We start from the raw sequence: 27,216 nt of genomic DNA, 5'->3' as shown, positions 1-27,216 counted from the left end.
TGAGGTCACAATCTAGAAACAGGTCCAACCAAGCTACAGAAGAGTGAGGGAGTTCTCAATCAGTCATGGCCTAAAGGTCCAATAAGGCCATATTGAAAACACCTGCGTGAGTGAGGCCGTTCATTTCCGTGTGCCTCCAAATTAAAAGCCCATTTCTCATAACCTTTGTGTCCTTCCTATCACAAAGCTGACAATGTTTTTCCCTTCGGTTTGATTTGTTTACAGCAATTATACAAATGTGGTAATTTGGTGATTAAAGTTAATTGATTAAAATGCTAAATAGCAAACACTTGCACAGATGAGGATGTTTGTATACGTGTTATCTTGGAAGCGCCGGTTTATCCCCCGTCCACCACTGTGGAAATGTAGGCTTTTTGAAACAAACTCTTTGATTCATTCACAGCTTTGACATTTTCTTTAATCTTTATTCCGGACCTTGTCATTGTGCGACCATTGTTCCAGTGCGCCTGGTATGACATGATCACAGCTTATTGTTTTCACGCTGCTTTATCGCCACCCTGGGCATTTTTTGGAGAAGGACAAACATAAATGCAAGGACGAAGGACCTCTCTGTTTTCTCTGAATCAGTGAAATGTAAAACGAGACGGAGGGAGAGAGTGAGGTTGATGGCCTGTGGAAAATAGAGAGGGGAGACGGTGAGAGACAGAGAGGGTGATCACAACAGGGTGAGAGGAGAACTGGAAAGCTTGATGGCTTTTGGACAACAAGGGCAGGGACGGAAGAGTAAAAAAATTAGATGTAAAATGAGCATGGACTTTGGGCAGAGGACGATGACAGGGAGAGATTATCATTTTGAGAGGGAGAGAGAGAGAAAGGTGACGAAGATGAGAGAGAACAACTCATTTAGCCGGGCCGCTGCAGAGGAGAGGGAAAGAGACCGCGCAAGGAGGAGATATGGCATAAAAGAGATAGAGATGAAAGTGTGATTAATTTGAAGCTCAGATAGTGCTAACTAGGCTTTGAAAAAGAGGGACAGGAAGAGAGATAGAATGATGGAATTAATTTCGAAGCCCAGGTATCGCAGCTTTGGCTAATTGAAGCTCTTGACGACCTGCAAACTTTATTTGATTTCCTCGTCCACCGTTCATCAGAAAGGTCACGGGACTCTTGTTCACACTCTCATGTCGGTTAAGTGACTCTGACATGTGATCTCTTTTGTCTTTTTTTTTTGCCTCTTTTTCATCCATTGTCCTAAATTCATTTTACTTACTGTTATTGAAGGTCTGACTGTCCTCTTCTTATTCCCTTTCTTTCTGTCTTTCCTCTATAAAATCTCTCTGTGTGCTCTATTCTTATGATGTCTATTCACTCCTCACAGTTTTGATACAGTTGACAAATTAAGGAAAGTACTGTGTCTTCACTTCTGGGTAGTAGAAAATACTTTTGGTCCTGTCCAGTGAATTATCCTGGCAAGCTCTTTCACCCTCAGTCGTTTGTTAAGCACAAAGCAATTTCAATTTAGCACAATGTCAAGATTATTTATACATGAAGGTTTTCCATTTCGTAGCTGTGCCCTACTATCCTCTTTTCTACACAGCCACACGTTGGATTGAGCACGCAGATCAGACCTCATCATTCGTGGGATTGACAGTCTTGTGGTGTTTACATGCGATGGATTGGACAGCAGGGGTTCTTGAGTTTTGGAGGACAGTCAGAAAGCAGTTTTCAAACGGGAGCAACAGAGTTCAGTCGATGAGGAACTGAGGAAGCAGACAGCAGGTCGATATCACATACATAACATGGATTTAAATGCACATATTCAACAGATCTGAGCCTTCAACCCTCTGAGCACAAAAACTTTAATCAAACACTATTTTCAATCATAACTGTAGCACCACGTACACCCAGAATGATAGCACATCTGAGATCTACAAGTTAAAAATACTGCTTCTACATTTGTCCAATAATATGTGGACTAAAACAAGATGCAAATTCACATTTAAATTGTAACCAGAGACAGACAGGTGTGACTCATCCTGACGTTGGAGTGATGGGGACATTGCTTCGCTAAGATAATTAATTACATAACTGATGATATTTTTTCCGTCCTCACTCGTGTAAGGACAGCTTGTGTCTTTGGCAAATTGCTGACTAATTCGCTGACTAAAGCTCCTGACTGAGGAGACACTAATTCCTCAAATGCTCCCCAGTTGAATTACGCAACTCTGAGCCTCTGTGATTGGTTGGGAACATTGTAGGGTGATGTTGCCGGTGCAGGTGATAATGATGAATTCAGGGGAGCAGTGATGAGGATGGTGAATCTAGACTATAAATTGGTGAATAAGAAGAAAAAAACAAGCCTAGCTGTGGATGAGTCTGGATTGAGGCAATGTAAAGTACCTTCTGTTTGCCTGGGAGGGCTGCTTGGGCCACTTGGGGCGTACACACTGCACACCTGTTGCTTCACTGCAAATCTGATTCACTGACTCGAAAGCACATTGAGATTGAAAACTGAAAAAAACTGAAAGAGACAGAGAGAGTACAGAACTGGCCTGAGAGAAAGAAGATTTTACTACATGTATGTCTAAGAAAAGAAAGAGAGAGAGAGAGAGAGAGAGAGAGAGAGAGAGAGAGAGAGAGAGAGAGAGAGAGAGAGAGAGAGGTAAGGGAGGACAGAAACTTCAGCTGGAGCTGTAGTGATGTCCAACTCTGATGCCAGTTAAACTCATTGAAATTGAAATTTCAAAAAATTGAAAGTTAAAGATATTCAGAGAAGTGGGGTGAAGGGCAAAGAAAAAGAGAGGGATTGAAGGAGAGAGAGAGAGAGAGAGGCTTTTGATGCTCTGCCAATATTGTTCAACTATGATGTCGATGGAGGGCATTGAAATTGAAATTGAAAGAGAGGGAGAGAGATCACAGAATCCCGAGGGAGGAAAATCCCCAGCGGGGTGAGAGCAGAGACCTCTCAGCTTTTCATGGCGGAGGGAGGGATGAACGAGAATGACAAGGAAGGAGAGAGAGAGAGAGAGAGAGAGAGATTGAGATTGGATCACTGAGAGAGAGAGAGAGCGAGAGAGAAGTGGATGTCATGTGGTGGAAATTATTCCAAGCACTTTTTGACAGTATATTCCCCTGTCACTATAAACTCACATTCATATTCATAGTTGCTGAAGCAGCCGTGTTATTCACATTCATATGAATCCCTTCCTCTGTATTCATCTTAATGTTTTTAAATCTTCTGCTTTCTTCTGTCCTTTCCGTCTCTCTTTGACTTTGGCTCAACGCAGCGCAGATTTGTATTCTTTCTTTGGTCACATGAAAGGCAGAGAAGAAAATGTGATGCAGCAGAGGAGAGCAGAAAAACAAAGGTACATGGAGGTCAGAGAGAGAAGATGGAGGAGAGGGGGAGAGGTGAAGTGAAGCTCTCTCTCTCTCTCCTGCCTGTCTCTCGTCAAACAATGCTGCCAAAGCAGTACAGTAAACATTTCTTTCTGTCCATTTTCTGACTATTTTATAACCTGTCTGGGTCAAGAGGCCCAAAAGAATGCCGGATAAGTGTAGTTTAAATAAGGCATTGTTATAGAAACTGTGTATTAGTGGAGATAGGAATATGGTGAAGTAAGTATGGTGACAAATATTTAAGCAACAATGCAAAATGAGGTGTACAGATATACAAAAATAGGAGGGGAGGCCTTCTCTCTAATATGAACTATCATTAGGTCATTAGTGTGCTCTCTTTTCCGCCTCTCTCACTTTCTGTTCCTCTCTCTCTGTCCTGCCCAGTATCCATCTACCTCTTCCCCTTCAACTCTACGTTTCCTCTTTCCTTTCATACCTTCTCTCCTCAGCTTTTTCTCCTGTTCTCTTTCAGCCAAATTGCTGTGTGTCCTCCCCTACACCATTAATGCTGACACTTTTAATTATCAGATATTTAAGGGCAGGCCGTAATGGAGTTAGAATGAATTAAGTATGTGTGTGTGTGTGTGTGTGTGTGTGTGTGTGTGTTGGTGTCGTGCAGTAGCTCTTTGTCTGTGCAGATTTTGTACTGTTGGTATGTGCCATGTGTTGTGTATTGCATGTATTGCCCTTGCTTAAGAGAGTGTGGTCGTCTGTATCTTTGTGTATGTGTACATGGATACCAGTGTACTAACGTGTGTGTGCGTGATCCAGTGCTCCCCCTTGTTAGCTTTGATAGCTGTTATGGATCTGCCTCATAATCTTTTACTGGAGCCGTTTTCGTCTCTGGGCTCGCCTGTGAAGGGACTGGGAGGAACCAATTGCGATTCACTTCAGCCAGAGAGTAAAAGAGGAAGGCAGAAAGATTGAGAGAAAGGTGGGGAGAGGGGGGACAATTGGGATAGAAGGTAGAAGAGAGACGGATAAAGGACATAATAAGGAGGAAAGAGAGGAAGATAGACGCAGTGGGGAAAGAGGGAAGAGAGAAATAATGAATGTAGGAGAGGGATAAAAACCTGAAAGAGGAAGGGCGAGAGAATCAAGAGTGATGGATGGAGTGGGAGAGGGGGAGTGGGGGGAAAGATAAGGAGAGGAAAAGCAAGGAAGAGATGGATAAAAAGATAGAAGCGAACAGATGGTGGTCAAGGGATTGAGGGAAGGAATGAGTGAGTGAGTGTATTTGATCGATGAGTGGAGAGAGAGAGGAATCAGCAGAGCTATAAATTGATTTGAAGGGCTCGTAGAATTTAGTCAGATCCCCCCAGAGACAGTGATGGAGACAAATAGAACAGGGCATCTCTCCTCATAACTATATCTCATTAAATCAAATTATGATTTAAGCTACTACTCCACTCACTTAGCTCTTCCGAATTACTCTTCTGGAAAAATGTATGCCCAAAGAATCCCAATTTTATAACCACTTCATGTCAAGTTACTTCCTGGCCAACACAATAAATCAGTGAGTAATCAAATAAAATCTAAATGAATTAATCAAAACCAAACAATTTGAAGACATCACCTTGGGATTTATGAACTTTGAAAATTCTTACAGCATTTTTAAGTCATTCTGGCATTTTATAGATGATATGATTAATTGATCAATCGAAAAAAGAATTGACAGATTGGTGAATAATGACAATAATGTTGTTAGTTACAGGCCTAGTTGTAGTAGTACTTTTCCGTTTGCTGTGCCAGAGAGCTGAATGAGTCCTTGGCGTGTTCAAGTCTTGACTTAACCTTGTAATTCTCAACCTTAAGTGTGACGTGGGTGGTGAGATTGTACAAGGGAGATCAGAGAAAGACTCTGTCAGACAAGGCCGGCAGCACCAACAGCCACTTTAAGATGAGATGAGGTGCGCGCGTGTGTGTAGTTGTGGGTGTGTGTGCGCGAGAGAAAGTGGGAGAAAAGATGTGGGAGGTGTGCTTGTATGAGAGAGGGAAGAATGCCTGTATGTGGCCATGAAATAGAGTTTGTGTGTGTTGAAGTGAGTGAGCAAGCACAGAGGACAGTTAGTGTGTGTGTGTGCGTGTGTGTGTGTGTGTGTGTGTGTGTGTGTGTGTCATTTTGAATCCATTACCAGAGAGGTGCAGTCCATCACATTAGAGTTAAGACCAACCTTATTAAGATAAGGAAGAATGAGACAGACCTAAAGCCTATGGGAACCACTGATAAGGCCAAACAGTGTCAGTCATTGTGTGTGCCTGCATGTGTGCGTCAGTGAGGCGTGTGCACTCCCTTCATCACCTTCTCACGCAGTATGAAGGAAACCAGTGATTAGTGCTAAGTGGGCTCAAGTCTTTCCTTGTGAGGTTTGTCATTGGTCCATTGGGCTCAAGCTCATGCATATACTTAAAAAGCCACTGTCCTGGTGAGCATGACTCAGTGAAGTATTTGTTTTCTGAGGGAAGATTTCTTGAAGTTATTATGCACGAGTCACGGTCTGTAGGGAAATGTAGTTTGTTTGAGCCAAATTATACCTCATTTATACCTGGGCTCTCCAGGAGTGCGATAAACTAACTTTTGAGATAAATTACAGGATGACGAAGCATGCAAATGTAAAATAAAATGCAGTTTTTCTTTTTTTTTGTTTCTAGTAAATGATCTAGAAACAAGTTATTCAGATGAAAGAGCCATAGCGGTAGCTTCAAGGCTATTAAATTGTCAGCCATTCTCTCAACTCTCATTTGTGCAGCAGACAAGGATGCTCATACATCTGAGGATTAATAGGCTGTCAAGTGAGTGATCTAACATGAATATTTTGGAAAGGACTATGTGAATTTGGCTGTTTCCTGCATTAATAAATAGGTTTCTTTCCACTATCTGATAGTTACATTGAGATGTCGGATTGTCCCTGAATGCACCAGCCTTCAAATCAGTCCCCTGCTCACAACTGTGTTACCACGCCGTGAAAACCTAACTTTGACAACAAATATAAAGGCACTGAACGCTCCAGTGTGATGGATTACCTATTTCAAGCAAGATTTAAGTCTCTGCAAGTTGATTTCTGTGGTATACTGAAATGAACTGAAGCAATGGCTGCCTGGAAGACAGAAATTCAATCTAAAAAGTTTTGGAAAATGGTCAGCATTAATTTCAAATGTACATATTTTATATTTCATGCAAAACTAATGATACGATCCTTTTTAATTCTTAAAGCTCTGTATGGGTGATACCATTTCCTGTGAGATTCCTTCCCTTTCATTTTCACCATAATAAAGATTTCATGTCTGACCTTGGCTTATGCCATACTGTACCGTTCTGTATCTGTAGGCGTTTGTCTATATGTTCATCTTTCTATCCAGATGGGAGATTTTATAAGGCTGGGGGTAAAAATTCATAGAAACAACTTTGCTTTAAAGTGAACCTGGCAGTTTAGTATGCACACACACCCACACACACACTTCCTACACAAAAACAGGCATCATGCACACAAGTGGCCAGTAAATGTTGCTGTCGCTGGCAGCCCCTCAGCTCATAAAGACCTGGAGAGGAGATCCAAGTAATCAGTGAACATGCTGTAAACTGGGAGGATGGTCGCCTGTGTGTGTGTGTGTGTGTGTGTGTGTGTGTGTGTGTGTGTGTGTGTGTGTGTATTGTGTCAGGTAGCAGACACTGTGATAACTCAAACAGCACTGTGATGAGAGGGGAGAGACTGCAGTGGCATACAGCTGGCATTTTATGGCACCGCAACACTCCTTCTGGCTGCCGTCTCTTTTTTTGCAGTCTCACTCTTTCTTTCACTCTGCCACCTCTCTCTTTTCTCCTCTTTTTCCTCTCCTCTGCACTCACTCCCTCCCCCGTCTCCCTGTGTGACGTCTGCGAGACTGTCTCCCTGTTCGTCTTATTCCATCTCGGGCAAATCCTCCTCTCGTCTCATGCAGCCTCTCCACCATATTTTCTATTGGCTTCTCTTCTCACTCACTTTTTCCCTTCCGTTTTCCCATTCCTCCCCATCATTATTTACCTCTCCCCACCTCCTCCTCTTACCCCCCATCTCTAATCCCTTCTCACTCTTTTACCGCGAGGCATCAGGGCTCTCCAGTGCACGGTGTGAATGCCTAATGACTCTTGTTTCTTTTACAAGCCTCCGCCCTCACCCATATCTGTCCTATCTACCTCTCTCTCCCCTTCCTTCCTCCCTCTCTCCTTCCTGCTTCTCTTCTACCTGTCTTCCACTCTTTCACCTCCTCTCCTTTGCTTCATTTACTAGGCAGGAGCCATGCAGCTGGTTACAAGGAATAAGAGCGGCCCAGGGGAGACCAGAGGGAAAAGGGGGGAACGATTTCCCCGTTTTTTTATGAGAAATCAGGAACCACTGTGTGGGGGAGGGTGTGTGTACACTTCTGTCATAGCACACATTTGGGGATATACAGTACTTTAGATGTCAAGCTAGCTGATTGGGGACAGCTTCTCAAATTTAAGTGAAAATTGGATTTAATTTCCCTGCAGATGCACTCTTTTATAGTTTACAGCTGTTTTTCTGTTTAAGTGTTAACCGGACTGCATGTGTCTGTACGTGTGAAACGCGTTATTCTTTTTAGTGTCTGACGGTCTGTGTGTGTCTCCTGGCTGTACTGTAGCTGAGATAGATTGCCTATCAATTGTTTTGTGCTGAGGAGAGTATTGCTCATCCCGCTCTCATGTTGCCAATATCTTCCCTGATCATCCTCCCATTGATTCAGGCTGTTGCAGAAATGGCCCGGGTCATGTGTTTTCCTGTACCTCAGCCTTCTGATAAACAGCCTTTATCCAGACCACCAATAACCCTCAAGATTACTTTCTGATCAGCTTATTGATTCATTTTGTGGCAGAATCACTTGTCTGAATGGTTGGACCACCGTCGTGTAATGAGTCGAGGGTGAAGGGCATCACAGCTCTCTTTCATCATATGTCAGGACTCTAACCTCCATCAGCAACCTTGTGATTATTTGAGCCTGATAATAGTCTTTTAAATATATTAGTTCGAAACGATTAGTCAATAATTGCTTTGACAATAGAGAGTTAATTGTTTAAGGTACCTAAACTCAGTATTGGCTGATACCTGGTACTGGTCCAACACCAGTGCTCTTTCTTCCCCCAGTTTGAAATCTGTGAACCTCACGGCATCACACTGGTTGGGATGTTTCTCTTAATGTTTGCCCACATGAGGTTATAACTACACATGAAGCTATGACGCTCACTGTTACCAATAATGGATCAGGACAGAAAACAATTGAGAGATTTCTGTTTTAGTGAGTGAATAGCTGCTGGATAATATTGATAAACACGGCTAGATTATGCACAAGGGGTTGCTGTTGTGCTCACAATTCACTTGGTGCCCTGATGTAACCGCGTGAAGCTAGAATCACTAAGTTCTGTAAAACAACAGTGGCTAAGAAGCAGTTGTAAGCTGAATTGGTTACGTCTGACCGATACCTGATCCAGTGATTCATGGGCAGTATGGTTCTCAGAACTTGTGATGGCTTTTGCAGTTAAGTACAACAAGTGCAACATGACAGGGCACAAGAGGACAGAGAAAAACTGACTGAACAATTTCAGTTTCAGTGATTAAGTCTTTGAAATAATTACATTATTATAATAAAACCTTTTTTCAGAGTGCTTTTATCATAGCCAAATCCTGAATTATACACCAAATCAATGTCTGTTTTTTTAGTTTTTTTAAAAGAGAGCTGCAGTGTGTTAACCTTGTCCTTCTTGTGGAAATTTTAAACTCAGTCTACTTCATCAGAGCACTGTGGAATTAGTTCAATCGATACGCCGCAGTCTATCACACAGGCAGACTCAGGACATGTAGTTTGGAGGTTGGAAGTAGTTACACCTTTTCTTGCTCCTGTTCTTGGTCCTGTCTTGTCAAAAAAGAAATCAGTCTCCTATTTATTTACTGAACACTCCTCAATCTTACAATCATTATTAGGAGACTAGGCAATTTCTTCCTTGTGCTGAACATAAAGAATCGGCCACTGAACAGCTAAGTATGGTTGTCATTCTTCTTTTACTATTGTTGCAGTCATTGTTAGTCGCTTTATGTAACAGTAACAACTGAGCGTTTGTGTCTGTGAATGTAAATGAGAGGAGGATCAGAAAGTGGAACAGTGTACTTTTTTATTCAGTTATGCTGATCCTTTTCCTGTCACTTGGACCTTAGACCTGGTTCTGAGTTTGCAGTCGCTGCTGCAGTTTGGTGAACAGAAGTATAATGTTCTTTTTCATGTTGTACCCATACAGTATTTTATTCATCCATCTCTGTCCAGTGGCTATTATGTCCTGAACAGTCTCCAGTTTGGTCTTTTTGCAGAGTCTCATCTATAATGACTTCATGTAAGTGCCAATTGCTAAGTTTCAAGATGTATGTTTAATGTAAATCTTGTCCACCTTGAAGTGTCAGTGCTGGGTGATGAAGTGTTCATTGGCATTAACACTCATTTTTCCCATTTGAGAGCATTTGAGAAGCCTTCATTGCCTAACTTTCAGCTTTTCCAGTTCTTTTTAATCCACAACAAAATGACAGAATCAGTGATTGTTTTGCGCTGTCCTCATTAAAGCACCTGGCAAAACTCAAACTCGTTTTTCCACCCAGCTGGACGGGCTGCTGGCTGATCTGTCATGGGCATACAGGCAGATTGCTTCCAAGGCCTCCTCAAAGGACCCCTGGTGGATGTCCGGCTAGATTGCCTGCGGTTCCCCTGTCATCTCCGTAATTGAAAGAGAAACAGTTGATATGCAGCCATGTCGAGTTGTCATACTCCTGTCTCTCTGTTAATGTAATGTTAATAGAAGGTTAGCCTCTGGAGGAAATACCCCCCAGGTCTGCCTGGTGATGATAATGCTTGATCTTTTTCCTGTGCTCTTGTTTGGTGTTGGCTTGGTGTTCGTGCAGACATGTACCGTATGTATGTATGTGTGTATGTATGCGTGTGTTAATCTTAGTTTTAAAGTGTTTACTGTATGAATTCATGTGTCATATTTTTGTGTTTGTTTGGTGTTTGCATTATCGTGTGTGTGCGTCTGCATATCACTGTGAGAAGGACACTCTAGGTCAATTCGAAATCTTTTTATGATATTTTAGTAAGTAGATTTAGAGACTGTGTGTTGACATTTGCACTGCTCTGATTAATTAATGTGAAGCAAACATATGATGCGATTGATCAATCAATCACCAGGTAGATCCTGATGCAGCTCATCAATGTTGTAACTAGAGGTCAATTTAAGAAATCGCTTTACTCATTAGATACGTGGCATTTCCTGTGTGATGTAGCACCACTGCTCGTTTTTCCTGAAGCTTAATAAGCTTACTATTATATTTCATTCAAATGGCAGAATTACTTCTGACATTCGCGGAGGCGGTCTTCATTTCAGGCCGGGTGGAATGCCTCCACTATTGTTAGTCACTCAAGTAAATGGCTAAATGTAAGAATTAATGTTGGAGCCAGTACATAGGTCGTCGGCTGCAGCCGAACCATTGAGCAGTGTACCAGGGTTGAGCCCAACTAATTGCTAGATGTTTTAATCTAACTTTTATGGTGTTAAGGCCTGATATAATTTAACTCCACTACTAATCTTGTCACTTGAGTTGGAGCTGTAAAATATCTTGCAAAGTCAGTATTCTCAGTGGGGTTTGCGATACAGTTGCAGTAAAAAGAGCAATGATTTGTTTATTTTTTCTCAATCATTATAATTCTCTTTTTGGTTGTGTAAAAATTCCCTTTTGACATTTGGACATGTTTTGTGTCCCATTTGTGATCACACTGTTAAATGCCTCTCACTGTAGATCTGATGCAAAATAGCAATAGAGAGAATATATACTGGTTAACTAAATGCAATGCAATCCACATATTTTCAGTACTGTAGCGTGGAATAAGCAATGGGACGGTTCCCACTCTATTTGTGTAAGAGCAAATGAACCGTCTTGTGACTATGTAGTTGCGTACCAATAACACTGAAACAATATTCTGAGGTAAGGTGTATTAGAGCTCGAGGGGAGCGGCTTGAGGGGCAGATGTGGTTTGACAGAATTACATTTAGTTAAGGTCAGGAGGTTATTGAACATACCTCAAGAGGTGCTGGTTACACTGAAATGGGTGCAGGGATGGAGGATGGAAAGAGTGAAAGAAAGTAAGTAAGAAACACAGAGAGGAAGGAAGAAACAAACAGCAGCTGAAACAAGGGCATTGGCAGCGCACCATTGAGCCCTTGTTTTCCCCTGTTGCCGGCTGTATTTTTCCTCTCTTAGTTCCTTTCTGACAGCTTTAATCAACACAATAAGGCTTGCTGAGATTTCATTATGGAGCCTTGGCCGCAAGGGCCTTTGAGGAAGGGATAGATGGATGGAGAGTTTCCAAAGACAGGAGGGGTGGTGGGATCAGGATGGAGGGAGGACAGGAGAGAGATATTTGATAAATGGAGGTGGAGAGAACTGGGATGGGAGAAGTCGATAGCAGGAGAGAGTGGGAAAGAGTGAAGCAGAGAAGGAGGGATGAGAGAATGAGAAGGCAAAGGGAAAGAAAAGGTGAATATAGAGAGAGGGATTAAAGAAGGGAGAGAATCGATGGATGGGTACTGACACCCCCGCACAGGGGAAGGCTGAAATAATGGTGTTATGTGGCCAGTTGATTGGCCCCGAGCAGCATGGGGGCTCGCAGAGGAGCAGATCAGTCTCACACTTCCTGGATTACGGGGTCAGAGGGCACCCAGCAGAGAGACGGATCACTTTTGATGTCCCTTAATGGAAACAGAGGGAAAAGAAAACATCTTAACCCCAACCCCCCCACACCTCTCATATACAGTACTCAAATGTATGGTATGTATAGACTCACAGAGTGAAAGACAGAGAGAACCACACACACAACTTTACTGAATTCCATGAAAGCACGCATAAGCACACATAAGTAAGCATGGGTTTGACGACTACTAATCTTTGTAACACAGCACATCCTTAATGTTACTTTTGATGGCAATTTTGACATTATTGTTTTACTTAGAAGATATTAAGCTTTTATTGGGGGCATGTTTCCAAAAACCTGCGTGAGTCACCCCAGGATCCACCCCATTTCGACTTTTTCCCTCTCTAGGCAGCTGTTTAAATAACACAAATCTTCTGCTGTTTATATGTTGTGAACTTATGAATGGTATCGGCAATGAGTGATTCACTATAGGTGGGGAAATAAAATCAGTGAATCAATAAATGAAAACATTGATTTCTTCCTGTGGTGTCCACATGAAAACAATTTTTGTTCTGTATATTTTTACTGTCAGTCAGCCTGCTGAAGACAGTTCGGCTGGCCGCTGTCCTTTCAGCACCTCAGGAGCTGTGCTGCTGACAGACGGCTGGCTCTGAGGACAGAGATGACAGAACGGAGGTCGGAGTCGGGCAGAGTTCTTCAGAGTTTACGTGCCGCTCACATCTCGCTTTTGATGTGTATTCCCAATCAGAGGTGTTGACAATTGGCTTTGTCTACCTCAGGTCAAAATTAGCTGGCCTTGACTTAACTTTGACTGTATTAGGTCAGAGTTAATCAGTACATGTCGCCTGAAACACCATCGGAATGGACCAACTAGAGCATGTGCTTAATCATATTTGGGACAACACAAAGAAAGCTATTCCAGACCTCAGTGACAACACACACACTTTATGTTTTTGCGTATGCATTGTTAATGTTGCCCCGGTCTTAGTTGTTATATGTACGTCATATATACCATCAGTTTCTGTCTGTCTCACAGACGGTGAAACATACAGATGGATAAATAGAATGATCCCTGAGATTTCTTGTAACCCCGGAGAAAAGCCAGATTGATCTGCTGTCTGTCTCTCAAATAGGAAATCTAATAATGTGTGTGTTTGTGTGTTTGTGTGCAGGTGTGCGTGTGTTTGAAATCTGCAGGTACAGCAATGTTTTTTGAGGGTTTATTTTTTTCGGTCTCCAAGGGAACTACCACCTGGTGGAACCTTTTTTATAAATGTTGTCTCAATATCCTTAAATAACAGGAGTAAATGTTACAACCACGGTTCATTTCCATGACAACATTATTCAAATTGTGAAAAAGAGTTCCTCCATCCATCTCTGGAGAATGATTCTCTCCTCTCCTCTCCCCTCCCCTCCTCACCTCTCCTCCATTCAGTGATCCCTCAGTAATGTCCAGTCAGGGTTCGGTCAAACTGTTTTAACGTCTCTCCTAACTGAACTGTAAAAGCATCACCACTGACCCCTTTTTCTTCAGCTAACATGCTCGACTGGCTGCAGTTGAAAGTGTGAATGTGTGTGTAAATGCCTTTGTGTCTATGCCGTCTGTTGGGCAGTGGATATTTCCTGTGTGAGTTTGTTCGTGGTTATTCACCCAGATTATATTTCTGTCCTCTGTCCCTGTTTGTCTGTGACACACTCACCTTATTAAGTACTTAGTAAATGCCAATAGACTCGACTCTGTCTCAACCCTTTTTCTGCAGGCCTTGCTGCCCTTCTCCACAAGTCAGTGCAACCAATACAACACATACATACACAATCAAATAGTGTCATATTGAGGAAACTCTAATGGACAGCATGTTTTACAGTGCATGCTCTGACTACTGCATCCACTGCCAAGTAAATAAAGAGCTAATGTTTTCTACACGATGGCAATATAGAGGCCATGATTAGATGGATCAACCAGACAGTGTTTATTTGAGTCTCTCTCTCTCTCTCACTGTTGACTTTTGTAGTGGGAAGTGTAATTGAGATGGAGTAAAGGCAAGCCACATGCTACTGATATCGCTCACTGGGTGCTCCGAGGGAGGGATGGGAGGAAGGGCAAAAGAGAGAGGAGGTGCACAACAAAATGTGCTGCTGACTGAGAGTGAAGAGTAGACAAAGTCCAAGCATAGATAGACAGACACGTACACCATGTACACTTGGCAGCACGGAGGGAAAGAGGGATGATGCATGCGGAGGGAGGGAGGGATGAGTGAGGCAGTGGATGCGCAGTGTGATACCGATTGCACAGCAGGGTTTGAAGATGGAGGGATGGATGAAGAAGGTAGAGGATTGACACGCAACATGCTATTGATACCTCCCTGGGAGTCGAGGAGGAGACGCAGGAAGGAATACGGGGAAAAAAAGAAAGAGAGGAATAATTATACCGATAGAGAGACAATCAGAGGGGCACTGGGAAGAGAAACACATGTTTGACCACCATTAGCTGCCCTCAGCGAAATGGATAAGGATGGATGAAACTGGAAAAACGAGTAGAAATGACAGATACGAAGACCAAGAGAAGTGTAGAGAATTGATTTGAACACAGAAGGAAATGCATGAATGGTTGGCAGGGTGTTGCTTTTCACCACAGGGTTGGATGGCAAACAGCAAACAAGTGAGAGAAAGAGCAAACCTAAGACATCTCTACACAGTAGGGCCTGGTGGTTTATGTCTGCTGATTGACACTAGCTGTATATCATCTTGTACAGTACATATCTGGGGGATACTGTGCAATAGGTGGCCAAAAGCCTCTTGATTGTGGTAGTGTTAGTGCCCTTTTCTACTGACTGTTACTATACAGTGTTGCACAGTGTTTGCAGTGCATTTATAATCATTACTAAACCTGGTGTTGAGCTAGTTGCTACTTCAGCAGTCCCATCAACTCTCCATGGAGACTCTATTTTTGCATATGAATTACCCAATTTTGGAGCGCACAGATAGTGGCCACTATTTTTGTAATCTAATAAGCACATCAGACAAACATTTGGGGGCCATCAAACATCCCTGTAGTTTGTTCCACGTGCTTGTGGCATGGTCCGAGCAGATGCGTAGCGCAAGCTACAAAAGTCACCATAATGCATTAACACCAAATCGCTCTACTGCGTTATCGCCACACCCCTGCTGCCAGCTCTCTGCCTGCTTAAGTGCAGTCAAGTTCAGGGCAAGTCACCAAAACATCAAATGCTTTGCAGACGAGAGAAAAACCTTTGTGTGCCTGTCGAAAATGTCACTTCACCAGTGCAAAGCCCCTCCATGCTCCGTCATGAAAATCGAGCCCTCTGACTCATGTGCATCTGCGCAGCGCTGCTTTAGCTTTTTTTTTTATATATCTTGTCGTGTAAGCTTTTGGCAGTAAGCGCTGTGTCCATTGATGCTCCAAGAAGCAGAGCCCTGGGCCAAAGCAGTGCAGTCAATACCTGAAGAATACTTCATATGCAAGACATATTGATCTGGTGAAATCTATGCATGTGGCAGAGTTGACCAAAGCAATAGTGCATTCACAGCACCTGGCCGAAGAATAAGGCAATCTTTATGTTCACTGTGAAGAAAACAGCATATTGTATTAGATTGGACACTTTGAATGAAGATCAGTGAATGCTGATGTGGCTGATCTTTTAAGATGTTGTTAATATCATTCCACCATTCAAAGTCGATAATGTTCCATGAAAGTTGGTGTTTATTAATGGGACTTAATGAGCCCCCCCAAATTTCCATAAGAATTATTTACTTAAGGAGAAATATTCCTTCAAGAGGGGCAGAATTCATACAATACCATAATAAATACATGCTTAATAACAATAGAAACAAATTCTGTTTTTGTTCAAACTCCTCAAGATACAAAAAGAAGATAGACAGCAATGACAACCCAAACAAAATGTGACATGAAGGCACATGAATCTGACTCCGCCACTCTATGCAGTCACACAAAAATACCTGCAATTCCATTTGATAAATCGTCGTAGATGCATATCAAAAACAGCACAATAAAGTAACTAATGTAGCAATACGTTAGCATAGCACACAATAGCCTCTGCCAGTGTCAGGTGCCTGTTGCAGTGCGCACATGCAAGACATGCACATCTGCATGAGACGGGCACACGCACAACCCATAATGCATTCACAGGCAGCCAAGCCTTTTCTTTTCATTACCATTCAGGCGTCATGTTTGCCCACACAGATGTTATCAGCTGCAACAAGCCTATGTGGTCATTGCTATTCAAAAACCATAATGTTGCCCATATATTCTGTTCATTGGCAGATTCTAATAGGAACAAATTACTGGCTGAAATTTCTATTTATTCTATCTATGGGCTGGCCGATTGGCCGTGTGTGTGTGTGTGTGTGTGTGTGTGTGTGTGTGTGTGTGTGTGTGTGTGTGTGTGTGTGTGTTGACTTATCGATGGAGTTCCTATTGAATATTTAATGTAGTTGTGAGTGTGTATTTAGTTTAAAACTGTAATTGCCACTTACAAACGGCTACATTAACTTTGCCGATGCACAATTTTCATTTCACAGTCAGCTCTTTGTGCACTGCTGGGTGACTGATTCTGTTGATTTGGCAAAGATAAACATTGATAAAAAAGTGTGTATGTGTGTGTGTGAGAACTGCAAAAATATATTGCCTGCAGAATAATTTAACAGATGCAGAAACCATGCTCCATTAGGCACTGCATACAGTACATGTAAAAAGTTCAACAGCTGTGTGTGTCTTTTTCTTTCGAGCAAACATCATACTGCCTAATATTAGTAAGAAACTACTACTGTATATTTGGCACCTTACACTATTCTGTCAATGTTGTTATAATCAGCCTTTAGTTAGATTAATTTATTAATTAATTTCCGTGTCATGCCAAACATTTAGTTAAAAGACACTGCTATATATCTAATAATATAACTGCTAATATAACAAGACGTCAAAACCAAGAAATGCATGTATGTATATATTCTTGGAGTTTAGGATGTGGAAAGAGAACATTTGGAAGACTTGATATGTTTGGTTGTCAGAAAGGTCACAGTAAAGTTCAGCCTTTTCAATGACATTCTTGGTTTTTCATTCATCTGTGTCAGTGTCGGGAGTGTGACGCCACAGCGACACACGGGGAGATGGAGCAGCAAATCCTTGCTAAGATCCCTGTTCATCCTCAATGTGTCCGTATAAACGTGTAAGCTTATTCTTTTATGTTTGTTAGTGTGTATGTTCTTCTGTTTGATGACACGTGCAGTATTTTTGAATGTTTGTGTGTGTGTGTTTCGACATGTTAGATCCTTCATCCCCAGATAAGACATGGGCTGGAGGACAGCAGGGCATCCCGGCTTGGGGAGTAACAAGCATCAGCAGGGATCTGACGCTCTATTGGCGTGTGTGTGTGTGTGTGTGTGTGTGTGTGTGTGTGTGTGTGTGTGTGTGTGTGTGTGTGTGTGTGTGTGTGTGTGTGTGTGTGTGTGTGTGTGTGTACTGAGAAAAAAAAAGAAAGAAGCAAAGCTACAACACATATATTCACACACACACACACACACACACACACACACACATAGCCCTAGTCTGAGGGCACAGCTGTAATTGGATGTCTGATTACTGTCAGATAGTGTGTGTAGGAGAGAGAGAGAGAGAGAGAAAGAGAGAGAGGTTGAAAAAATGAAAGAAAAGTCTTCTCTCAGGGAAAGAGAGAGAATGTTAGCAACAGAAGAGTAGAAGAAAGAGAGATCGAGACTCAGAAGTCAGAGAGAGAGAGAGAGAGAGTACACAGAGAAGTGGACATGTTCTCTCTGTGATCTCTGAGCTTAACGTTGACCTTGTGCTTTTTATCTGTGGTCTGACATCCAATCATCCCTTGCTTATCTCCCTCCTCCCTCGCCTCATACCCTACATCTTCTCACCTTCCCATCCTTTTCCTCATTTCTTCCTCCCCACCTTCTCATCCCCCTGATTTTCCACCACGTCTCCTATCTCTTTTCATCTACCATTCTCCACCTAACCTCCCTCCCTTCTCTTCTCCATCTATTTCCTGTCATCCGTCCCACCCGATCCCACCTTCAGTCACCTGCATTCCAGCAGGAAGCCAGTGGGATTAATCTGATTGATTGGAAGTATTGGTGAGGTGTGACGGATGGCAGAAGGTCAGACGAGTCAATGGAGACATTAACTGACTTGTCTCCTGCCTGAGGAACTCACAGAACTAGTCTCCAGTTGTCAACTCTCACCACAGTGCTGATAGTAAGCAGTTCATTTGAAAGGCTACTGCGCTCTCTCTGTCCTTGCTGAGATTAAGGAGTTAAGCCTGGAACATGCTTATCAATCTGTGTGTAAACAAAGGTGCGCGGCTGTCGATCGGAGGGCATTTGCGTTACTTTTTTGTTTTAGTCTTGTACAGATTTTGGGTAGAAGATTAACATTTCCAATCTCTGTACTTCTGTGAAGATGTTTACAGGTACCTTTGCAGAAGTACAATTCCCTCAATACACATAGTTCTGACCAGGCAGGCACACAGACACAGACCACATTATGTTTTTCTTTTCAAAATTTCTCTGCAGTCTCCATTGAAAAATAGATCAAATATGTGTGATGTGCCTACAAAAGGGTTCAGATTCAGCCATTACTGAAGTCTCATGAGTCCAATGTTAAACGTCCTCCTGATGTTCCTTTTATAGCCACTAGGTGGGCAAAATGAATTAGTATGTCTGTGTAGTATAAGTTAGTTATTAAATGTATTCTTCAGAAGTATACTCAGGTGACTGTTACGGTGCAGTATTTACACTTTAATGTATTTATTTAGATATTTGATATTGAAACTCTGGCAGTATCTTCTTTTTTTAATGGATAGCGAATTTACAACATTCATAACATCCAGTCATTCAGCACACAGCCACTGGGATTCAAGGGCTGGGCACTTGTGTTTTTTCGAGTACTTGTATGGATAATAGTTTTTTTTTTCCAGACACAAGTACGTTCTGCGTACTGCCAACTAATACTAATTGCATGTATGATCTGGTAGAATGGTTGGACCACAGAAGAGGCTGGTTTCTAGAGGACTGCACATACACATGCGCATAAACAGGCTTTCTTTCTCTCGTGCACATACACCTGACACACACACACACACACACACACACACACACTCAGTGCTCCATGCAGTCGGTGTCCACCTGTCTCCCCCCAGACCTGAGCAAGTGCTGACTTCAGCTAGACTGCTCGACTCCTGTGGTGAAGACACACACACACACACACACACACACACACACACACACACATACACACACATCAACTTTCTGTGGTAGGTGAAGTGAGACGTTAAAAGGCCAAGATCTTCTTTCTCTCTCTGTCTCTTTTTCTGTCTTGCTCACCCCCTCTCTGTCTCCCTGTTTCTTCTTCGTCTTTCTCTTCTTTCCCTCCCTCCATACTTGAACCAGCCGCCACCAGCAGTCAGACTCCCTATGCCCTTGTATCTCCCTCTATGTCTATGTCACTCGATGCAAGGTCCAATCTGTTCCCCCTGTTCTCTCCCACTTTTCGATATCTGTATACTGAAAAGCAGCCTGTCCTCTATGTATAAAATAAAGATGCCGCAAAGGCCAAAGTCCTGCTTTTTAATTCAATCATTCTGCAGAGCTGCTGGCCTTGCAACTTTACCCCAGAGAGGTAAATTATATTGACATTCAAATTTTGTCCTCTTTTCAGCCATCACCAGACATCACAAAATACTGATCCCATCAGCCTTGATGTTAACGGAGGCAGGATGGAATAATTATACCGCACTGTCACTGTTTCCGGCACTAAGACAAGATAGATGCATGATGTAGGAAATCTGCAATGGCTACTAATTTGATAAATAATGCAGATATACAAGGAGGAAGAGGGGATTCTACTATTACTTTCAGTAATGCAGGGTAGATGGATGATGAGGGCTATTCGCTATGGTTACTAATGTAATATTAATGTAATGAAAGATGGGGATGTCATGTACACATTTACTACCATGTTTTCTTTTATACTGACATTTATCACTTTTTGTACTTTTTGTACAGAGAGGATAAATAGTCCCATTTTCCAATGCTGCACACCATTTGTTTTCAGCAAGTAAGAAACCCAGAACATAATTATATACTGATAAGTATTGGTCCATTTTTGGACCACCAACAAACAGAGACATTACCCTGCAAAAACACAGTGAATAAGTGTCTGTGCGACAAATTGTGGGTAACACTTTATCTTAAGTCCCTATCTTTAGTATTTATAAGCAGCATACAAACATTTAAAAAATGGTTTGTAATATATTTAATGTACTTGTAAGCAACTTCGCTAATGAAGACATATTTAATGTTATTACTGTGTTTTACTACATTGTCATTCATTATCTGTTTATACACCAGCCTTCACTTATGGGTGCCCACAGGAGGAGTTATAGTTGTTGACAAATGCATTAATAAACACTCATATCTGCTTACAGTACAACTGCATTATGGTGTGTTATTACAAATGTATTTAATGTTTATTTACTGCTTGTGAATGCTAAGTAGGAGATTTAAAGTTAAGTGGGAAATTTAGATTACATTTTTTTTAAAAACTTAATATAAAAAAAGTGCATGGTGGCATCCATGTTTGCTGAGAAGATTTAAGGTATAACTGTTAATGAGTACCTGTGTTAAAGTTTTATGTTGTGTGATCTTCCCTTCTTTGCCAGTTGAATGTAGCTATGGAGCATTTAGTCCAGTACAGTAGGTGCCACTGCAGTATTAATGCAGAATCCAGGAAAGGATTTCTGCAACGTCTAGAATTATATAATAATAACACAAAGTAATGCAGACTGAAGGATAACTCCAGCGGCTATCACTGTTTTATTAAATTCTGCTATAATATACTGAGGCTAGAGTGTGAATTAGCTTTTTAGATAGATACCACAAATTATTGCATTTTGTCTGAGCACCACTTGAAACATTTTATTATGTGCACAGTAGATCATCGCAAATATCCAATATCCATTCGGTGATGCAAACTGCTGCCTCAATTTCTACTCTGATAACTCACAGCACTGTGGAGACATCGCTCATAATTTTATCTCAGTGTGTGCTCACACCGTGCTAATCGAACAAACATTTACCAAAAGTACATTCAATTTCCGTAAACTGATACAACTCTGCCCATTTCCCCCCCATGCCCTTATCAGTGTTTCATTATCAGCAAATTATAAGTAATTTCAAGTTTAAGTCCATTATGAGCTCACGAAAGCTTTCCCACCGCAGGCTTGGTTCAGGTCTGAGCAGCCTCTTTTTGGGTTCGGGCTAGGACCGCCTTAAATTTCCAAGCCCATTTGAGGTTTTAAGGCCTGTGTCCTTTAAGGCATATTTTAATGGGAGGATGTAAATTTCCTGGGACAGCGGTTCCGTGGGTGTTGTCAATGATTCATTAGCAGGCCTGGGGAGAAGTTTCAACTCGGAGTGGAAAAATGCAGAACACAATATTTACCGCACCACTTCATCCACACCCAAGCAGGAGGAGGGAGAGGGGGGGGGGGGGGGGGGTATAAAGCCAGCACGTGTGTTGTGCACATAGTTACTGGAGTGCACACAAATACATGCAAAGGCAAATGTCCATTGGTAAGCATAGACATGTTCACACAAGGATGTGCCACACACACACACACACACACACACACACACACACACACACACACACACACACCCCCATACATACATGCACATTCACACACATACATCAGTGACTTCAAAGGCCCACGCTGCAGTGCCCCAAGCCATGAACAAAGCATAGAGAAGCAGAGGGCAACTTTTAATTTTAAAGCAGTGCTAATGAGGTTTGTGCGTGTGTTGTGTGTGTGTGCTGTATGTTTGTGTGGGAATTGTCCAATTGTAACAGTAACACTGGCAGGTATTTCTGTGGGGTGGATGCAGTGGGCGGTTTCATCAAAGAAATGCTCGCTAAGCTGGAGAAAGAAATTAATTTCTTCCTGCGTGGATTTGTTGGGTACACAGAGCCTCATATTTGGTCTGGGCATATTGAATGTTGTGCTAATAGTAACAATGACAAGCGCGCGTGTGTGTGTGTGTGTGTGTGTTTGTCTCAGACTGGCACATACTTGAGAGAGAGACGGTGAGGGTGACGCAGCTATATCTTAATGGAAGAATCATTAAAGGCTGGGACTTTGATTTCACTGCCTTCCTTTCATTTTGTCACACACTCACATCTAACACAGAAATATGCATGCAGGCACACCAACACACACACACACACACACACACACACACACGCACATACACGCACGCACACACACACACACACACGCACACACACACGCACGCACACACACACACACACACACACACGCACACGCACGCACGCACACGCACACACACACACACACGCACACTCCAGTGCCAGTGGCTTAAAGGCAGCTAGCTTTAAAGTTACTCTCATTACTCATCTTGCTTAACAGGAAACCACATTAATGTCTGTGTGTGTCGAAGGCGTAATTCGTGTGGGTGCTCCTGCAGCATTGAGTAGAGGTTTTGTGCAGGGTATGGTGAGCTGTATGGAGTGATGCAAATGACTGCTGCTGTTGGAGTCATCTTTTCAAACAGGACTTTTAAAATTGCTGGGAGATGCTGCCAACTGTGAAAGAGGGGAAGATACTGTAAGTGTGGGAATTGAAGATGGGGTTGGAGTAAAGAAACAAAGATGGAGAGGGAAAAGAAAAGGAGAAGCAGGGAAGAAACAGATGACAAATGGGATGACCGTGAAGAAGAAGGTGATTATTGCTGCTGATCTTGCCCTTGCCACCCAGTTATTCATATTCAATGTATGTTTTGGTTCATAATTTTGTGACTGAGAAAGTCAAATTGACAGTTACATTTCCCAGGAAATAGAGCACCCACCATGATTCTCTTTTTTGTTGTTCTTTTTCTCACATTGTTTCAAAACTGTGGTACTCCCTGCCAAGTTTGACAAGCTGAAGGTGAGCGGAAAATGACAGGAGCAAGAATACACACAGTGAGAAAGCTGAGTAATTCCTCTTTTTTTTCTCCCTCCTCCCCCATTTATGCCTCCGTTGGTTAATAGATAAAATGGTGCAGAGAGAGGGGAGTGTGGGAGGGAAGCAGATAGTTAATTAAACGTTGAGACAGTGGTGTTTCCTGTCCTGAAACAGAATTAATTTAATCTCAAAACAGAATGGAGTTAATTACCGACTATAAGGGTTTCATTTGTAGAAGCGCTGGACGCACTTAACATCGAGTTTATCATCACAATTGCACCCTGCTTTTCTTTTTTTTTTACTGGGCTGCAGAGGGGACAGATTGGGGACGCACACACTCACACACACACACACACACACACACACACACACACACACACACGATTACATGCAACTCAAAATTCGTTTGCATGCATTTGCATAACTCATTGGCTGACACCTACACACATGCATAAAAACAGGCATTTAGGCTCACACCTACACCCAGAGAGGTAAACAAACAAGACTCTCACACACACACACAGATATACACATAAATAGACTCAAGGAATTAGGATTCAGTCACATTCTATTCCACATTGAAGCCTCAATAATCAGGTTATTAGAGATAAACTGAGAGCTCGGTGTGTTGCTGCTCATCGGATGCAGAGCCCATAATTCAATTAGCCCGTTGTAGATGAACGTGCTACAATTGCTGAATTATGTAATAAACTGGCTATTGCTATGATCCAATACAACCGAGACCGTTCTCTTATCTGAAGTGAATAAAGAGAATTTCTAACTGTTCTCACATTAGTATGCCCGGCGTGTGATGTGATGTCTCTAAACAATTCATTATCCAGTCTTTTTACACAATCAGCCAAATTATATGAGCCTGCAGATTGTGTTTTTTTGGGGGGGTCGAGGGGAAGTGAAATGGTTCGGTCCATAACAAGCGATGCAAAGCTTTTCACTCTGATTTCTCTAAATCTAGCAGCTAATTTAGACTTTATCTAAAAATGCAGGGCGTTATCAACACGTTGGCTGCCGAATCATGTGTTTACTGCTCTGTTTATTCATATGATAATAAGCATGGGATGTCAGCAGTCACCGTTTCTTCCCTTGGAAAAGAATTGGCAGCAGGATAGGTGTTTGAACTCCGTGTCAGGTACCTGAGATGCAGGTTTTTAATCCAGATCTTCACTGAAATCAATACCAGAGCTTGTAGTTCACAGTTCAACACTTTTTCACATCAGACCATACTAGGAGCTCTCCACTCTGCCTCAACAGACAATGCAAAAGCATGGCCTCCAAAATAGCTTAAATATTATTGTTTACAAGATTGTTGTAATCCATCTCTCCTTTTCTCTACATTGTTAGTTTGCAACGTGAAGCGAATCCTGTCTGGAGTGCTGTGTGTGTGAAGGGTTTTGATGTTAAATCTCTCTCTTCCAAAGCCTCCTTTTTATTTAACAACTTCTGCTTTCAACTAGACGTTCTGTGAGTGATTTAAAAAAAAAAAGAAAAAGAAAAGAAAAGACGTTGATGTTTTTCCTGACCTAACCTCACAGCTTTCCTTTCAACAGAGCAGCAAAGGTGCACTCTAATAACCGACACTCGCATTTAACGAGCTGCTTTTTCTGGCACCATCAAAGAAAATGTAGCAGTGAATTTGGCTGCGACACGTACACTCAGGTGTGTGTTTGCGAGTGTGTGCACATAAACACTTACACACAGACGCACATATATGATTCGATATCTTTATCTGGGAAGTCTGTCCTCCATGGGGACAGTTATTGATGATGTGAATGATGCTATGAAACAAACAATGATGTAATCTCTTTTATAATACTCCAAGGACAATGGAGAGAGAATGCAAACATCAGCGATTGGCGTGTGTGTGCGTGTGCACTATATGCTTTGTTTCCTCACAATTCGCTATCTGTGTGTAAATATACAAAAGTGTACATCCAGCTGGTGATTATCCTTGAAAAAGTATTCTGAACTTCTGTACTTCTGAAAGTATTTGTGTCTAGTGTGAAGTGTGTGTGTGTGTGTGTGTGTGTGTGTGTGTGTGTGAGGGTGCCTATGCAGATTTTGTCACTGTAGTGATTATCCTTGAGAGGCTTTTAATTTGAGGCTAATGAGTATTTGTTTTAGCAGTCATGCACGCTGATGTGTGTGTGTTTGTGTGTGTGTGTGTGTGCGTCTCCATGGGTACGAATGCGAGTGTGTGATTTAGGAGTGTGATGTACTGAAAGCGACAGACTGTACAGATGTTCAATAAATGGGCTGGAACAGGCGGGGAGGAAAGGGGACATCATTCACACTCACACACACACACACACACACACACACACACACACACACACACACACACACCCAAAAAGATGTGGATGCACTCAGTCAGTCTTATTGTGCACTGGTTAGAATAAAGCAGATGTAATGTATGAAATAATCCTACAAACACACACACACACCTTTACACCTTGAGCTGGGCTAATGATCTAATGACGCAGAGCTAATTAACAGAACAGAGCTTAAATATAAAGTCTGGATTAGTGCAAACCAGAATGGGATGTTGGATTCTGCGTGTGTGTGAGAGAGAGCGAGAGCATGTGTGCTTGTTTATGTGGGCGCCCATTTGTTTAAGACTGAAAGTCATTCAAAAACTATTACTTCTTTTTTGTCCCCATGTTTCCAGGGTTGAATATGAATTGTGTGTGTGTGTGTGTGTGTGTGTGTGTATGTGTGAGAGAGAGAGACAGAGAGAGAGCAAAAGAACAAGGCAACAAAAATCTTTCTCATTATGACATGTTGTGAGTGAAAAACCTAATATTGCTGTGACTGCTATTCTCTTCATCCTCAACAATAGGAAATGAAGGAGTGTGAAGTGGGCGCAGAGGATATCTCACACTGTGCACAGTGACGTGACTCATAACATTGCCCCATTCATCTTTCTCCCTTGTTTTTTGCTGTTCTCTCTGTTGCGATCAACACCTCCTACCTTCACCATCCTGTCCTCTGTTGCCGTATCTCAAACTCTTCGCCTTCCTCTGTCTCTCTTTCTCTTCCTTCTTTTTCTACAACTTGTTTTTCTTTCCCGTGTCCATCATGCCATCACACCTACTCCTTTCTCTCCAAACCTTTTTCTTCTTTTGTGTCCCTGCTCCAATGCTCTATCTTGTTTTTCTTTACTTCCTTCATATCTTGTCTCACCCAACTCTCTGACTCCTTATTATTTGTCTTATTGCTTGCTGCTGTGGTGTTGTGGCATTCCCCAAAATCTCTTGGCCAGCAGTACTACATCCTGTGGTTTGGATTGTTCTTGGATTTTCTTGATTTTTTTATGGTGGTTTCTGTTAAGCTTACCAGCCATTTATTCTATATATTTATTATTTATATATTTATGTAAGTGCTGAGGCTGCTGGATCTGTAAAACCACATCATTTCCATGTACCAGAGGGAGAGTTTACAACCAAGTTTAGAACACAGTTTAGAACTGGGTAGAGGCCAAATCAAGTGAGAGCAACTAAATGGGAGTGATGAATACAAAATGTAGAAATGCAAATCAGTGACGAAAAAAACCCAACAGATAATACATTCTGTCCCTCTTTCTCTCTTTCTGTCCCAGGTGGTGTGTGCATTGCCCAGTCCTTGAAGATCCCTAGGGAGCCCAGGCCAGGGGAGTTTGACAAGATCATCAGACGCCTGCTGGAGACCTCCAATGCCAGGGCTGTCATCATGTTCGCTAATGAGGATGACATACGGTACGTGCCACACACTTAAACAAGTCCCCTGCTGCCACTGCTCATAATGCTTCTGCAGCCTTCACTTAAGCGACATATTCTGTCGCATTATTCTATTATAATAACTTAAAGATACCTACATGCCACTTTCAGTTAAAAGCAATAATGACCAACTGACTCGTCCTTCAAGACCCTGCTAACTGCTGATATTATGAAAGAAGTATAAAGTTAGATGAATTGTCCTTTAGCTTATCAACTGGTTGGAGCTATTGCATTATGTAGTTTTCATTCAAGTATTTCCTATGTTTTTACTTTTTAATCAGAACCATGGTACTAGACCATGGTACATGTGCTGAGGAGGG

The 27,216-nt window shown here is 42.1% G+C and overlaps 1 protein-coding gene across 2 annotated transcripts in view; it reads left to right on the top strand.

Moving 5' to 3' along the window:
* The window catches only part of grm8a (glutamate receptor, metabotropic 8a), a 190,180-nt gene that overhangs the window by 100,659 nt on the left and 62,305 nt on the right, over nt 1-27,216 (top strand). For both annotated transcript variants that reach the window (XM_070929314.1, XM_070929315.1), the window contains exon 3: nt 26,740-26,875. In XM_070929314.1, coding sequence (XP_070785415.1) covers nt 26,740-26,875 — 136 coding nt within the window. The remainder of the gene's footprint in view (nt 1-26,739; nt 26,876-27,216) is intronic.

The sequence above is a fragment of the Enoplosus armatus genome, chromosome 22 (genome assembly GCF_043641665.1).
Source record: "Enoplosus armatus isolate fEnoArm2 chromosome 22, fEnoArm2.hap1, whole genome shotgun sequence".
Classification (NCBI taxonomy): domain Eukaryota; kingdom Metazoa; phylum Chordata; class Actinopteri; order Centrarchiformes; family Enoplosidae; genus Enoplosus; species Enoplosus armatus.
Note: the sequence above shows the minus strand (reverse complement) of the source record. Positions and strands in the feature narration are given on the sequence as shown.